This window comes from Sebastes umbrosus, chromosome 8 (genome assembly GCF_015220745.1).
Source record: "Sebastes umbrosus isolate fSebUmb1 chromosome 8, fSebUmb1.pri, whole genome shotgun sequence".
Classification (NCBI taxonomy): domain Eukaryota; kingdom Metazoa; phylum Chordata; class Actinopteri; order Perciformes; family Sebastidae; genus Sebastes; species Sebastes umbrosus.
The window spans coordinates 33,647,384-33,663,719 of NC_051276.1; the positions used below are offsets into that span (position 1 = coordinate 33,647,384).

At 42.5% G+C, this 16,336-nt stretch overlaps 1 protein-coding gene and 1 long non-coding RNA gene across 4 annotated transcripts in view; one reads left to right on the forward strand and one right to left on the reverse strand.

Annotated features, from left to right (window-relative positions):
- The window catches only part of fras1 (Fraser extracellular matrix complex subunit 1), a 314,451-nt gene that overhangs the window by 138,991 nt on the left and 159,124 nt on the right, over nt 1-16,336 (reverse strand). For all 3 annotated transcript variants that reach the window (XM_037777425.1, XM_037777424.1, XM_037777423.1), the window contains exons 14-17: nt 13,673-13,816; nt 9,745-9,885; nt 9,504-9,644; nt 9,232-9,399 (exon numbers count right to left, since the gene is read on the reverse strand). In XM_037777425.1, coding sequence (XP_037633353.1) covers nt 9,232-9,399; nt 9,504-9,644; nt 9,745-9,885; nt 13,673-13,816 — 594 coding nt within the window. The remainder of the gene's footprint in view (nt 1-9,231; nt 9,400-9,503; nt 9,645-9,744; nt 9,886-13,672; nt 13,817-16,336) is intronic.
- On the forward strand, nt 9,074-13,008 carry LOC119492735. Its single transcript, XR_005207846.1, has 3 exons — nt 9,074-9,084; nt 10,459-10,465; nt 12,726-13,008. It is a non-coding gene; the product is annotated as an uncharacterized LOC119492735 (long non-coding RNA).

The window sequence follows — 16,336 nt, forward strand, 5'->3', positions numbered from 1 at the left end:
TATGAATTCTTTCTAAAGTGTTTTTCCCTGATATAAAGATTTTATTTGAATCAAGGTTACAAATCTACAGGTTTCTGTTGTTCTGTTAAACTATCCACTGTTGCACTTTCAACCAGTATTACATTGAGCTTTATGTGTGAAAGGTTTGGCCCCTGCTGCAACATTCCTATGCTTTTTTGGGGGTTTTTACACTTGGCTTCAAAAGCATCAACTTCCCTGCCCCTGGATTATTTACCCTTCCCTTTACATGCCCCCACACACTTCACCCCACACCACCGCTGCCCTGAAACAGGCCTTTTGTGCAGCCTTTGATGTCTGCTTTGGCAGCGCAGGGACAAATAGCTGAGCGGCGCTATCGGCTCTGGCAGCCGAGTCGAGCCATGAACCGACTGGCTGGTGTTGGTGCCGGCGCTGCTTGTGGTGGTGGGAAACAGAGACAAAAGGCCTGTCACCAACTGGCCAGAAGTGTGTGTGTGTGTGTGTGTGTGTGTGTGCGTGCACTACCTTACTTTTTTTAGTCTACAGAAAATGCACTCAAGTATGTGTGTGTTTATAATTACTCCTCTCTGGGTTCTTTCAGAGGGCTGTCAGCTGTATCCGGGTCTTGTGTACACTCTGCATGACAGCCACTGGCAGGAACAGACTGGTGCTCTACCTCAGCCAACACTATGTGGGTGTGTGTGTGTGTGCGTGTGCGTGTGCGTGTGCGTGTGCGTGTGCGTGTGCATGTGCGTGTGTGTGTGTGTGTGTGTGTCAATCTACAAAAAACATTTACCCTCTGGGAACACCTCAGCGTCAGAACGAGGACGTTGAAAAGTCACATCAGTGTCAGCCGAAACCGTCAATCTGACGTCCCGTCATCGCCCACCTTCTTCCCTGCCGCCTACCCATAATCCCCTTCTTCTCCGACAAATGTGACAGCTTAATTGGTGTTAGCTGAGATGATGAGACAGACTATATGTTTACGTGATTGAGTTTACCACCCAACGACACGTCTGTTCATCCATGAACGCACCATCAACACATCTCACACATACGGTATGTGTGACATAAACACACATTCAGGTTCACACAAATCTTCATATCAACAGTACAAACAAACAAACACACACTCGGAGGCGTTATTAGATTAAACAGGCTCCATGTCAAACTTATTTCATTAATAAGAGCAGAGAATAAGAACGATAGCCAGCCTCTCCTTCTTTTATTGCAGCTTGGATATCTAATTTGTTGCGGGGAGGAAAGCGCATATTGATTCCTGTAATACCCAAATTCGCGTGCGCAGGCGTTCTCATCTCACATTATGTGGTGCACGCGCTCAGAGAATCGGATTCATTACTTTGTTTTGTGCTGATAGGGTCATAATTCGAGGTGGGTGCAGTCGATGAGGTTGTGATTTAGTTTGGGGGGGATGTGAGTGCTCCTTAATGCCTTCCACAAACGATCCTCCTGATACATACCGGTCTGATCATTACATTAGTGCAGCACAGACTTCTTCCAGCCACACAGCAGAAACACAAGTGGAGGGTTGTATCTCATTCCTCTGATGTGTCATCACATTGATTCTGCTGTGTTATGGTATGCTAGAAGTCCAGCCACTTTTATGAGACACCATGGCGGTGGAGTTACAGATACATCAAGGAGTGCTGTTAACAGTCTGACTTGACTGCTATCAAAGACTGGAAGTTGTGCTATAAATCACTTAACTTATATTCAATCTGCTCAATTTAACTGCAGCAAATTAGCCAACGCTTCTTCCCTGGTCCACTGGTTATGACATCAGGTTTCCATTCGTTGCTTTACCTATTTTCTATCCTGGACAAGTTCAAAAGGAAAACCAGCAGCTGCCCTCTGGGTCTCAGCTGTGCTGGGAAATCCTCCAAAAGTGAGGTAATAACAAGGTGAAGAGGTGTCCTCACTGGGGACAGAAACTACCACGACTTAGGGCACTTTTTTGGTTCATTTTCACAGTGCACGACTTAAAGTGGACCAAATAAAAAAAAAAATATTTGCCGAGAGGTGTGTATGAAGGAGCAAAGTTATCTTTTTCGTCTCAAGAGCTGCCACTTCTATGCAGGGAATCACAGACTTTGAAATATCTCTGTTCTGATCTACTGTGAACTTTCCTCCAGTTTATCTCAAATGACTTTATAAACATCACTATTTTTGTGGACTTTCTCTTCGGCCCAGATGTCAAGCAAACATCTGGCTACCTGACAACGGTCCGAGACCACCTCTCGCAGGCAGTCTCAGACCGCTTGTTTTGGTACTAGAGTTCAATTAAAACATGCTAAATGTTGGCTTGTGAAATTGCCATTGAAACCAAGAACCTCCCGATAGTCAAGCAAACTTTATGCAAACTTTTGGAATGTCGCAAAAAAACAAAAAAGCAAATTAGGCGCAACTGGTTTGGAGTGAATACACATGGCTACAGCCTTGTTTGGTCAGAAGTTGGTGCTATAGGCTTCTCGCATGGCTGTAATCCACCAGTAAAGAGAGTAGAAGAAGAAGTAGAGGTTGTGAACCGGAAACAAAACAACTCACCTTGGTCATATAACTATTACAGTAGTACTGTGGTCTCATTCTTCCGGTCACTATATAAATCTTGTGCCCAAAGTTAAGAAGTAAATTAAGAGACCACTCCTCAAAAGTTAAGTTTGCCATGTTGGAGGCATTTGCTGACTTCAGTGACTCTTGCAGTAACGTTATCAGGCTTTGAGGCTTCTGGTTGAATCATCAAACCAAACTGGTCGCAGGAACACGGGCCAGAACAATGAATAATCACAGAGGCCAAATATGATTCAGACTCAGAGGGATTGGAGAGGACCTCACGCTGAAGGCCGGTGAGAGGAGCTAATGGACAAACAACACAAGAGCCTGTTGTGTTCAATGGCTGACAAACAGGTCTGCTGCTCACCTGCTGGGAAAGTTCAGAGCAGATTCAAAACTGGCGAGCAGGTATACAGTCACAAAGACAATGACCATCACCACTACACTTCCATCATCACTATGATCTGTGTCCATCACGACACCGTAAAGCTACAAGTATCAGGCCTCCATTGAATAAAAACCCAACAGAATTACAGTTAAATTCAGAATATAAAACCCCCAGAAGAGATGGAACGGTACACATTAATTCATGATTATACGCTTTCTACATATGGACGACAAAACATCTAGACTCTTGGTCCCCGTTTCTGAATTATCTTGAGAGCTGATACCGCTTTCTTTTGCATCTGTCATACCTCACTAAACGTATCTCAGAACTCGGGCTGTCCTCGACAAAAATAAATTCTTAATCGACTTATCGATTAGTTGATTTAGTCGACAAGTTTCTCTACAAAGAATCACTTTAAATCTTGTGTTTACTAGAGATGTGCTCATAAGTTTCTTGGAAATAAGTCATAAAAAAAAGCATAAAAAACGACTAATTGAATAAATAAATCTTAGTGGACTGAGACCAGAAGGGGGGCAGCTCTACTCAGAACTATCCTACGGTATAACACAGTCCTTTACTTCACCTGCAGGATTTGTATATAACATATTAATGCTTTAACTTAGTTTGCCAATCCTTACTCCCACAAACAACAACAACTGTAAAAGGCTTAGAGACACTTAATGTCTCTGATATTATCCAACACAGTTCAGGTGTGTGTTAACCCTTCCTGTCTCTCCAGCAGCATTAAACCTCCCACACACCGACTATCTCTGTCTGCAGACTGGAGAGGAGGGGTTGGAGGGCTTCTCAGCCTGGAATCAGCTCCCAGACACCTGACAGCTCGTCAGCTCAGACCCGCTTCATGTGTACCTCACTGTGTGTATGTGTGTGTCTATATGTGTGTATGTAAAGCCTGGAGTCTGTGAGTCCCTATATGTTTACATGTCGTCCTCCTTCTCCGCTTCAGGACAGTAGCTGCTGAGTATCTGTCAGAGCAACACACACACATATTTGGACAATAGCCTCCATTGTTCCCAGCTTACACCTGAACCCACTGACACTCACACTGAGGGGAACCTTTGTTACTAAGAATAGAGGCAGAGTGGAACAACTGCTGTACATGTGACTGCGAACGGAGCTTTAATGACGCGTCATTTATCGAGCCAATCCTCCGCTCGCTGTGTCGAGCCTAATTTAGGAAGAAACCTGGCACACACAATAGCTGATGGACAATGTGACTCCGTGCTGAGACAAGCTGTTCAATCCAATTCTCTGTATAACAAACACAAAGATTTGTTTCCAAAGAGTGAGCAAGAAAAGAAAAAATCCAATATTTCATTTTTAGAAGCTGCTGAAACACAAATCACATCCCTGAAAATGCAGTTCAGTGCATATTCAGGTGTTTTTATTACATGTGTATTTTAAGTCATACCTGAAACAAGCTGAGTACAGAGAACATTAAATATGGAGAAAGAGATCTGTAGCCTTCAACCTAAATGTTGTCTTTAGGGGAGGGATGTGGATCAGAAGGAGTGATCTGTGGGGTTTGATCTACCAGCTGGGTCAGAGCTTGATAAATCCACGTTGCATCGTAGGGTGCATCACAGAATACAATAAATAAAAAACTACTCAAACAGACTGAAGTTCTTACTTGCATTGAAACAACATTAAGTGACCATTAAGCCGGGTTCACACTACACGACTTTAGCCCTGATTTTCCGCTTGCCAACAGTTTTTGGAGCTGCCGGACAAAAGCTCCAGATCAGAGGACAAATCAAAATTGTCTCGGTGTTCGCATGTCGGCGCTTGAGCGTCATCATTTAACTGTTCAAACACGCAAGCCCAGAGGCTCGCCGGTGCCTCACAGACACATTTCAGATATCATTGGAGACGTTCAGAAAGCTACAGCCAATGAGAGCGCGAGATACAGGTTGAGGGGAAACCGAAACCTGGCGGAGGGGTCGCCTGTAACAACACAGCAAACGTGATGTCAGGAAGACGTTCAGATCATGTCTGTATAACGTCCATCAGTCCAGACCCACTTTTGTGCATCTGGTGGACGTGCAAGTTGGGTTCAACATTTGAACGTCTGGTTAGGGACCTTTTGGACGTATGCGTATGTGCAAAATGGGTTCAATATCTAGACGTCTGACTAGGACCCTTTCTGGACGTCTGTGGACGTGCAACTCAGGTTGAAATCAATAGTTGAACGTTAAAAAGACATTTAAAAAAGACGTCGCAAATCTTTCATTCTGGCTCCTCAGTGGACGTCTTTTGGACGGTCGACAGAGACGTTAAATTGATGTCTTTAGGACGTCTCTTTGCTCAGTGGGAACAGGAACTTACTGTATGTGCTGCATTTGCAACACGGAGCAAAGTTGTTGTTGCACCCTGAGGAATAAATAGTAAAAAAGAGAGTGGACTGTTTTGTGAACACGTGCCAACGACAACATCGGTAATGTGTCTTGCGTATGGGATCAGGTCATTTACCGTGTATTTCTAGGGAGCTGGATGTTTACATGAATAAAAATAACACATAAAGTGCCTGATCTACACAGGGGAAATAGTAAATACATGAGGAAACAGGCTATTACTGTACGTGAACACGTGAACACGTGTGCCAACGACAACATCAACAAGCACGACTACGTCTTTCACTACTCGTGTGAGTTCCCTGACAAAACATAGTTTGTTGACCTCATCGGGGATTCCTCCGGGGGAAATATCTTGTAGTGTGTGACCTCCTGTCGCCGGTCAGTCATGTAGTGTGAAAGTCGTGTAGTGTGAACTTTACTTTAAAGTGGCTTTTTGACTTCATTTTCTGCTCCTTCTGCTGGTTCATCCGGTGTTCCTCCTTTGATTCTCTCTCTCTCGTTAGTGTGAATATTTGCTTTGCAAGTCTTGTACAAACCGAATTTCCATTTAGTGACACCAGCCTCTAATTTGAACTTAAACCCCCCTGTATCGGCTCAGTGCTGGTCCAATGCAATCACACAGATAAATGGGTGTTAGAGGACGCTCCAATCCAGCTGCTACACATCGATTAGTAATTGTCTCTTCCACGATGATTAAGGGAATCCAATGCTGCTAACGGCTATACAATTCCAGGTAAAGTAAACAGAATTTCCTCCGGTGCTTGGCCCGCTCTGACCTTAAAAGTAAACTGTGGCGAGGAGACAAATCAAAGGCCTTGAGGCTCAAGATCCCTGAAATCAACGTGGTGCAGCCTCATGCCTCATACATTTAATTTGCAGACTGCTCAAGTGTGATGCAAAATGAAGCATTTGCCTTTCTGTATTCAGGCTGTTTGACTTGATGTATGCTAAAAAAGGAGCCAAGAGGTTGCAGATATCCATAATTCAAACGGTAAAAAGCATGATAACTAATTTGTGTCAAGTAGAATCATTTTGTGACTCTTGAAGAGGCTCCAAACTGCAATTTAAGAACTACTGTGACTGCCAGCAAACCAGCAAGAAGGCTTTCAGTCTTGATGATACTCACTTTCCTCACAGAGCAAACAACACAGGAACTGGTGTGGGGGGGCAACAATAACGGAAGAAACAAATTATAATGTTTCTGAGCTTCAGGAATCCAGGAAGCATCAGCTAACAGGAAACTATAAAGACATTCCTCAGAGCACCCTGTAATTTACCTATATTCACACCTTGTAACTCGGCTGTAAACAGACGGCACGGACTTATCTGCAACGCCGTGGGAAATCCCAATAAACCTACCCAGAATGCAACCTGTCTTGTCTTCATATCTCTTAGGTCACACTGAATTCAAAGAAGTAAGAAAGGCAGTGAAAGCATCCATACTCCCACACCTCCAGTCCAGTCTAAAGTTTTCATAATATATAATGGTACAATTCAACGGTGCATGCCGTACTGAAGCTGGGTATTGTATTTTCATTTCCAGAGAGTCCAGGTATGTCTGTTCACAACATCAACAATGGATACTGTAACAAACACTGCATGTACCTTTACACCCACACCTCCTGCATCATTCATCTTAGGGAGATCACTGTTCACATCTGTATGTATATATTTATTATTGTAAATCAATGAACAACACAAAACAGTGACAGATATTGTCCAGAAACCCTCACAGGTACTGCATTTAGCATAAAACAATATGCTCAAATCATAACATGGCAAACTGCAGCCCAACAGGCAACAACAGCTGTCAGTGTGTCAGTGTGCTGACTTGACTATGACTTGCCCCAAACTGCATGGGATTATCATAAAGTGGGCATGTCTGTAAAGGGGAGACTCGTGGGTACCCATTAGAACCCATTTACATTCACTGATCTGGAGGTCAGAGGTCAAGGGACCCCTTTGAAAATGGCAGTTTTTCCTCGCCAAAATGTAGCGTAAGTTTGGAGCGTTATTTAACCTCCTTCACGACAAGCTAGTATGACATGTTTGGTACAAATGGATTCATTTGGTTTTCTAGTTTCATGATACCAGTATCTTAACTGTAGTTTTAAAATTGAGTCCGCTTCAACCTAAAAATCACAAAGTGTGTTAATGCATTAAAGAAATTAGTGGCGCTAAAACGATGTTCCGTTCCAGCCCTAACTGATTTAAAGTCATATACACATGTTTTAAAGCATTCAATATTTCTGTTTGAAACTTAAAATGGCATTAAATATGGTGAAGTTTACAAAATGACTTGTTTAGGACTCAAAACAAAGTTTAGGACATGGTCTGAACTTGTGACTTGATTTCATAGCCAAGATTTGAAACTTGTGACTTGCAAAACAAAAACCTTAGAATGAGAAATCAGTCATCGAGGTTGTTTTGAAAGGTAACGCCAAACAACCTGTTTTATGTTTCAGTTTGGAGGACTTGAAACTAGAAATTACTCATGAAGGACAACACTACAAATAAGATAGCATGACTGAAAACAAGACTTTCAACTACTTAAAAAAGGAAAGATGAAAATAGACAAATTCTGTTTCTGAAATCCAAGAGAAGTGAGTGTAACATGTTTCTTCTTTGAGACTTTCCACATCTCATGTTATCAAAACCACTCTTACTGATGCACTAGAAAGTCTCTTTCTGTCAAGTAAACACCAAAGCTTCAAGCTGAATGTAAACAGCTGCTTAAAAAAAAACGCTGTTTGGCAGCGTGTGCTTTATCTCGTTTCAGGTAACAGCAGCTGCGGCAGATGAAAAGTGAGCTGAGGAAGGAGAAAGTAGAGCTGAACAGAACGCCAGCGCTGGCGAATGACTTGGCTGCGCTCGACGAAGAGACAGCAGGTAGAACGAACACCCCTCCTCTCTGCCAAATACTGGACGCGATCTGGTCAGCGGCTACAGAGGCTGAACAGGGAGGTAAGACGATAGCAGAGCGGTGATCGTGGTAAATGGATAGAATTTCACAGCGCGCAGTTGGAGGTACGAGGGAGGTAAAGATATTTGTCACACCCCTCTGGCGTTCTGGCTAGGAGGCGGTTTGTGTGTGTGTTGGTAGGTGGGTGATAATTATTCTCACTTGACAGACTATCCTCTGAAACCTAAAACCCACCTTAAAAATTAGCCCATTACACGCACAATTTAACACTCACAAACAACCCAATCAGGTGTCTCCACACACACACACACACACAAACTATCTTCACTCTCCAAAAACAAAAACATCCAGAGTCTACGCTCACACTCACTATCAACTCTACACACCTTCTACGCACCAAATCGAGAACAAACTTCTGTCCAAACTTTTAGTTTTGTGCCAAAATTACCAACAGAGGAACGTTTTTGAGACACTGCATGTTTCAACACTTGCACTAAGTTTTTGCACAGTAGCATCTGTTTACCCTTACAAAAAAGTAGTATACTTCAAGTTTATGTTATGATGTAAACTTAAGTATAGTTTAAGTAAAATGCCAAGTATACTTTATGTAATAAGTATACTAATATCAGTGTGCTAGTAGTATACTTGTAAGTGTACTACTTCAATACTTCTTGGTTCTAAATTGGCCCATTTCTTAGTTAATAAAAGTATACTTTTAAGTTACGTGGTATAACAAGTGAGAGAGTCCACTCCGGGCGGGCAGGAGGGGTGGTAGACGGGTCAAACCAACACTGTACTTTCCCCCCAGGCGACCGCTGTTAGTGTCCCGTGTGAAACTAAAAGTCAAAGTTGACTTACGATATATAGTAATCAGTAAAAGCTTGCTAATTAGCTTGATAACTGGTTAACAGCCATGAACAGCAGAGACACACTAGCTCACCCTTGTGTCCTAATTAAAGGAGGAAATTAAACCAAATGAAACCTGATGTACTCACCTCTGCACGTCTGCATGTAATCCAGGAAGCTGTGTGCAGGACATCCGGCTGTGCAGACGCCGTGCTGGAGGTGAGTGGACTGAGGTAGAAGGGCTTCCTCTGGTTTCAGACAGCGGAGGCAGTCTGAGGCCAAGGGTCCCACACAGGAACGACAGGAGGGATGGCAATCTAAAAGCAGCAGAGATGAAAGGTCAAAAGGACACATTAACAGTGGTGGAAATGCACTTCTTATAATAATATCATTTTGAAGAAGCTTAGATTTAAGCTCTTACTGTGGCAGGTGTTGTCCTGGGAGTAGAGTCCCTCCCCACAGGCCTCCACACACTGGCCCTGATGGAGAAGGAGCCCACCTGGACACAAGGTACACTGGGATACCGTGGGACCCCAACAGGAAGCGCAGGAGCTGTGGCAGGCTGAGGAGAGAAGCAAACGGGTGGAACTGAACCATTCATTTCATGTCATTTTACTTGAAGAGCATTCTAATCACAGATATGTGTTGAAGAGTTAGCCTACCTCTGCATCTGCTGTGGTTGTCCAGGTAATGCTGAGCTGGACACTGGGAAATACACTTCCCATGATGCAAAGCGGTCCCCGGCTGACAGCTCATGCACTTGGGGTTGTCAGGGAAACAGGAGGCGCAGGACGAATCACAGGCTGTGAACCGTAACGTGTAAATGTTAATGGCTTCTCGTTGCAATGATGAAATGCTTTGTGCTCAAGAAAAGTCTCTTAATAACCAGACTCTGTGAAGTGTTTCACTTTGTCACTCAGAACCCTTTTCCACCAAATTAGCTCTGGTTCTTGAACCTAGCAAACCAGCCCACGTTTCCATCAGTTATAAGTGGAAGCAGTGTAATCAACGGAGGGCGTTGCACAATACACAAAGGAAGTAAACAGCAGTAGGAAGATGAACACTTGACTTCTCCATCCTCTCTTTCCAACCTGTAGAGTCTGACACGCCCACCAGGGCTGGGTATCGGTATTCGATACCTTTAAGGTATCGACCAAAATAACCCAGTACCAAGTAGTATTGAAACTTCTTGAGTCAAACAAAACCTGCAATTGATACTTTTTGAGCCCAAATCTAGAAAAGAATGACTATTTGTATGGTTTTGCTTGCAGCCAATCACCGCAAGCATTCTTTAATGCAATGGGTGATTCTCCCACTACTGCAGCAGCTACAACCCATTAAGCCAGGATTGCCTGCCTGAACACCAAGACACGGAGACAAAGAGTATAGAAGAGACGAAACTCTGGTGTTTTTTTGACAACAGCTGCTGCCATTTTGGACTGAAAACGCTTATTATACTTAGAATATTTTATTGTTCAACACAGGCCATTTCAGTAGAATATAACAATAGAATAGAAATCATTTTGTTTTACTTTTGTACGGCACTTTGTAGGCGGACGTTTTACTGGCTTCCATTCACATGATGGGTATCGAATGAAGTGCTCTATTGGTGTCAGTATCACTTTAAGGGTACTGGTACTGGCATCGTAATGTTTTAAACCATACCCAGCTCTAATTCCCACTGATGTCGTCACGGTTCGCACTGCAGGTCGAAGAAAACCTGCTATTTGTTGGTTCCAACTGGAAACCAAATTTTCGGGTTCTGAAACCGGTTTCAAAATTAGGTGCGCGAACCAGAACGGAACCTGTTCCATGTTGGTGGAAAAGGGGTATTAGTGAGGACCACGAAGGAAGTTAGTTTTAACTTTTTGTTTAATTCATGGAAAATATGTGTTTAGTGATTTTGCTCTAGTTATAGTTTTAAAAGTGATAAAAAGTCTATAACAGTCTAGTTAAGAACAAGTCAAATATGTCCATAAAACGAAAGTAAACTCCCTAGTTTAGGGTGCATGTGTTTGTGTGTGTGTGTGTGTGTGTGTGTGTGAGTGTGTGTGTGTGTGTGTGTTATTCCACATTGACATGACACTTTGACATGCACACATGCTCAAACAGATCTTTGCCTCCGTCTAAACAGAGGCTAAAATCACTGAGAGGTTTTTCCTATGGCATGCTGGAGGGGACATAAAAAGGAAAGCTATCAAATCTAACCCGGGAAGCCCCGAGGAGGAAAAGTGAGAAGTTAAAAACCCTACAGCTCTCTCTCCGGATGTTGACATTTAAAAACAGACCTCAAAGCACAAACTGGCAAGTTCTAATGGATTTGACCTTTTTCCAGAAAGTTCCCCAGGTTTCTGACATTTTCTAAAAGAGGGCTCCTCGCTGAGTGCTTCAAGTCTTCAACATAAGCCGGAGGAGTTGAAGAGTCCCCCCCCCCTCCTTCCAGGTGCTTCTACTAAAGAAAGAGCTCAGCTCTGTGCTTCTAAGTTCACCATCGCCCCGAAGGAGGCCTATTCCTGCTCCTCTTCATCTTAACACTCAAAAATAGAAACCATCCATATTCATACAGGATCTCCTTATTCAAAGAGCCTCTGAATCCTCATTAGTGCACGAGAGAGCTGCTAATTATTGCATCTTTTTTTTTTATTGTTTGTTTGCTGACTACTGCTGAGTTCATCATTTTGGCACCACGTGGACTAGATGCTGGCGAGAAGCTCCAGTGGGAGGCTAAAACAAAACAAGCCCACACAAACCTTCACCTCCAGCTGACCGCCAACAACAAACCTCTTATTGTCTCAGATTTGTGTTTTCTGTTTACAGCAACAGCATATTCTGTGACATCTAATTTGTCTGTTTAAATATCAACTTTCATTCCTCATGAAGTGACACTTTTCAGATGGATAACTGCAGCTATGTAAGTTGTTTTTTCCTCTTTTAGTATCACACGTTATGTATCTGCTTGTTTAAACCCCATCGAAGATGTATGAAGCATTATTTCTTTTACATATCTGCCAAACATGCAGACGAAATGCAGTCACATTAAGATATTTTCTGTGCAACAAAAATGACATGCAATAGCTGATTTTTCTTCTGCAATTTGAAGATTTTCAGGCAAACGAAAATAAAGAGTTATGCCATTTTGCACAAGCATTTAACAATCATACTTTCTATTCTAGAAGAATCAGACAGACAGTCCAATTACTGCACTCAAAACAACAGAAAATGCACCAGAATGCAGTGCAGAAAAAATAACTGGTTTATTTTCTGTGTAGCTGAATGTGTTTATGTTCATACTCTGGGAATTCTGGGAAACACAGAAAACTAATAATTGAAGTAGATAATTCAGTTAAAGGAAAAGAGGTTCAGCAAAGACAGTTATAACAATATTTATCTTTAAAGTCAAGGTGATTTTGTTGAGGTGAGTGTGTGTTTGGTCTGGGTTAAGTGACACCTTTCTAATCCCTCAGGGGAAATTTGATCCTGATATTAGCAGCCATTCACATGTTGGGTCTAAAAACACGTTGAACACGCCAGCCGTGCCAATTTCATCCTTTTATCCAAGGTGCTTTGGGAAGTTGCGCTCGTGTCGTGCCTGCCGTTACTAAGCAACCGAAACCTGCGTGCTGCGATGACGATGATGATGAAGTTGAAATGGATTTCCAGCACCAAGAAATCCTTCACAGTAGCTTTACTGCTCGATGTGTCTGTGTCAGTCTGGCTGACCTTTCAACCGGATGTTGTGACGTGCTTAGACGGAAAGGGTGAAGCCAGTAAAATAGTCCGTGGGACAGACGTAAGCTCTGGGTAGTTCTGCACTTAAATGATTAACTTCTCCATAAATTTACCGTGGACTGATATTTACAAAAGAAAGAAAAGACATATGCCGGCTGTGATTGGTTGTACCTCTTCACATGACATGCGGCGCAAGTTGCTGCGTTAAATAAGTTGAACTATTTTTATCTCTGGGCACACCCTGAAAAATTGGCGCTTGGGAACACTTGGGAAGGTTTGAGAAAACTTGGCAATGCTTGGGAACGTTTGGCAATGCTTGAGAACGCTTGGCAGTGCTTGAGAACGCTTGGGAATGCTTGGTAATGCTTGGGAACGTTTGGCAATGCTTGAGAACGCTTGGCAATGCTTGAGAACGCTGGAGAACGCTTGGCAGTGCTTGAGAACGCTTGGTAATGCTTGAGAACGCTGGAGAACGCTTGGCAGTGCTTGAGAACGCTTGGTAATGCTTGGGAACGTCTGGCAATGCTTGGCCATGCGCTTGTTTGAATGCTTGGGAATGCCTGCACACCGCAACAGCGTCATTCTCGCTTTTGAGTGTGCCTTCCAAGCGTCTACATTGACAATGTATAACAATGAATTTGAGGGCGCAAAAAACATGGCATGTGAACGGCCCCTTAGCTTGCACTTGAGGATGAGCTCCAGGTATGGAGCTAGTACCCTCGTCAAGAGGAACAGTAGGAGTATTCCTCATATTCCTAAAATCCAAATATTGAAAAGGAAAACCTGCATAACATCCACAACAGCATCAAACACACTCCTGCTGTTTTTCTACAGTGCAAAATGGAAATGTGTTAACTTTACCGTAGCAGACGCCTTCTTGACTGTAGAAACCGGCGCCACAGTCAGGAACACATTCTCCGTCTTTGAGCAAAGCAGCCGGGTCCGAACACGAGAGACACTCCTGCTGGCTCGGCCCACGGCACTCTGAGCACGACTCATGACAGCCTGGTGAAAAGAATAGAAAAACATTTACTTACTGAATATTGTCAGAGTAAAATGATCTTAAATAATCACACCAGTATTTATGTCTCACTAAATATCACAGACACTTTATATTACAGACACACTTTCAACCTTGAAGGCAGCCAGTCATTTCTATTCTTTTTCCCTACAGTGTGATAATAATACTGTACATGATGTGTGATACGTGACAAGCTTTTCAAATCATCAAACTCCATTACAACACAACAACAATATCTCTTTGGCAACAACAAAAGGATCCATTATGGTCATTGTGATGGATTACTGAAAATCAAAGCCTGTTTCAAATCTCTGCCTGGAAGGTGGGAGCAACAATCATAACTCTTAAAAACTAGAAGCTTTGTCTGAAAGAAATACTTTAAACTTTAATGCACCTTGCACATTAAAGAAACTTTCAAGGTTGTAAAAGAATGCAGAAAACAAAAGAGATACTCAGGATGTTACGGCAGGTGAATTACAAACTGTGTGTGGTCTCCATAGCTACCATTAGCAGAGGTATTTTATGAGTGCTGGTAAAACCAAGGCTAACAACACTGACAACTGTGTGAGCAGCAAGCTGGAGTGAGGTGAGCTATGCGGGGAGTCCATGTAAACATTTAACAGTGTGTCTGCTGTGTGTTTATTTACATATGTGGTGTGTGAAGGTTGTGAACGAGAGAGACAAAGAGAGAGGAAATAAACCAGGAACACACACAATCTCATAACACCAGTGAATTAACCTTGTTTTGTTTTTGATGAAAAGTGGGTGAAGTGTGTGTGTGTGTGTGTCTTTGCATACGCCTTCACACTCATCTGTCTGAGTGTGTGTGAACACATAGAAGCTCCAAAAACCTATTTCAACATCAACTGGTATGACAACACATGATTTCCCAGCGGCCCACAGACTGAAGCCAGATGCCACAGAAAAAAAGAGACAAAAACAAACTATAAGGAAAACACAGGAGTGCTGTGACAACGCTGGCTCTGATACAGCTAACTCTGGCACTGACAACACTGTTTACTTCGCAACTCACACCAGATCTCTGATGCACATTCACAAGCTGCTGCTGTTTTGTTCCAGCAATTTTGCATGCATTAAGGAAGCTTTTCAGAGAGCTCCACACTCAAAAAAATGGGCAATCTTTGTGGATCACCTTCACAAAGAGTTCATATACGTTAGGATATTCATATGCAACTTTTTCTGATATTTTTCACACGATGTTGCCTAAACCTAAAGAAGTTGTAGTTTTATTGCATAAACTTAAAGAAATTGTAGTTTTAGTACCTAAACCTGAAGAAGTTGTAGTTGTATTGTCTAAACCTAAATAAGTTGTAGTTTTATTGCCTAAACCTAAAGAAGTTGAAGTTTTATTGCATAAACCTAAAGAAGTTGTAGTTTTGTTGCCTAAACGTAAAGCGTCCTTTTAGTTTGAGTTCAAAATGTGACGTTTCATTCAGTTTTACATGTCAGATGGTGTTGCTTTTAAGTTTCACTTTCACTTTAACAACGTAGTAGGAATAGTAGGCTACTAATGACCCACATCTATGGTGCTTATAGCGACAGATAACGCCTATTTAATGGCCTGATAACAGTCGAATTGAGTGCAAAGTCCATGAATCATTCCTTAAAAAGGTTGTTCAATGACTCTTCAAGGGTCGATTGAATGGATTAACCCTTTTATTGTTCAACAAACAACTCCCACGACGGTTAGAAGAAGTAAGGTGACTTGTAGGAATCCCAATCCGCTGCTATGTGTGAATTCATTTACATTACAGACACATATCTGAGAGGTTTCTCTGGCCTTTTTCTGACATCTAAATTCTTGTCTTTAAGCTTCCTCTATGCTGTCAAATTTCTCAAACAAAAGGAACCTGCTGAGTAATGCCGCTGGTTGTGGATCAAAACGATTCTCTATAACCTTTTTAGTGCATTTAAAACCAAAAACCCCAAGAATACACCGCCTGCCTTGAAGCTCAACATTTCTGTAAGCAGTATGATGGATTTGCTTTCATTTCTGATGCCTGTCCTCCACAAAAATGTGCATCTTAAGCACCGTTTCCCTCGCAGGAACTTTTCCCCGGGACTAGGAACCTTTTGAGGAACTCATTGTGTTTCGACCGCAGGGATCAGGATCTAAATTAAGTTCCGGGGATATTTTATGAGGCCTTTTTACCCCCACGAAAAAGGCCCTGATCGGGGATTAGTACCTTCTGAAAGTACCGAAACTTACGTAACACTGTAGTTTTGTTGCATGGTGTAAAAGTGACACGCAAGAGTCGTACAAATAACACTTGAAAAAGCTCAAATGCGTTCTCATGACACGCGGAATGTCCTTGTAATGTCGTGCTATTAATACGCCTTCCCATGAGATAGGGTTGCAATAAAACTGCCTTTTCAAGAACTACAAAGCCTTGTTGTGATAACCTTTGACATTTCCGTGGTTCTCTTTGGAAGTGTGGAATATTCTGCACCAAATTAGACACAGGCTCCACAATCTCCAACTC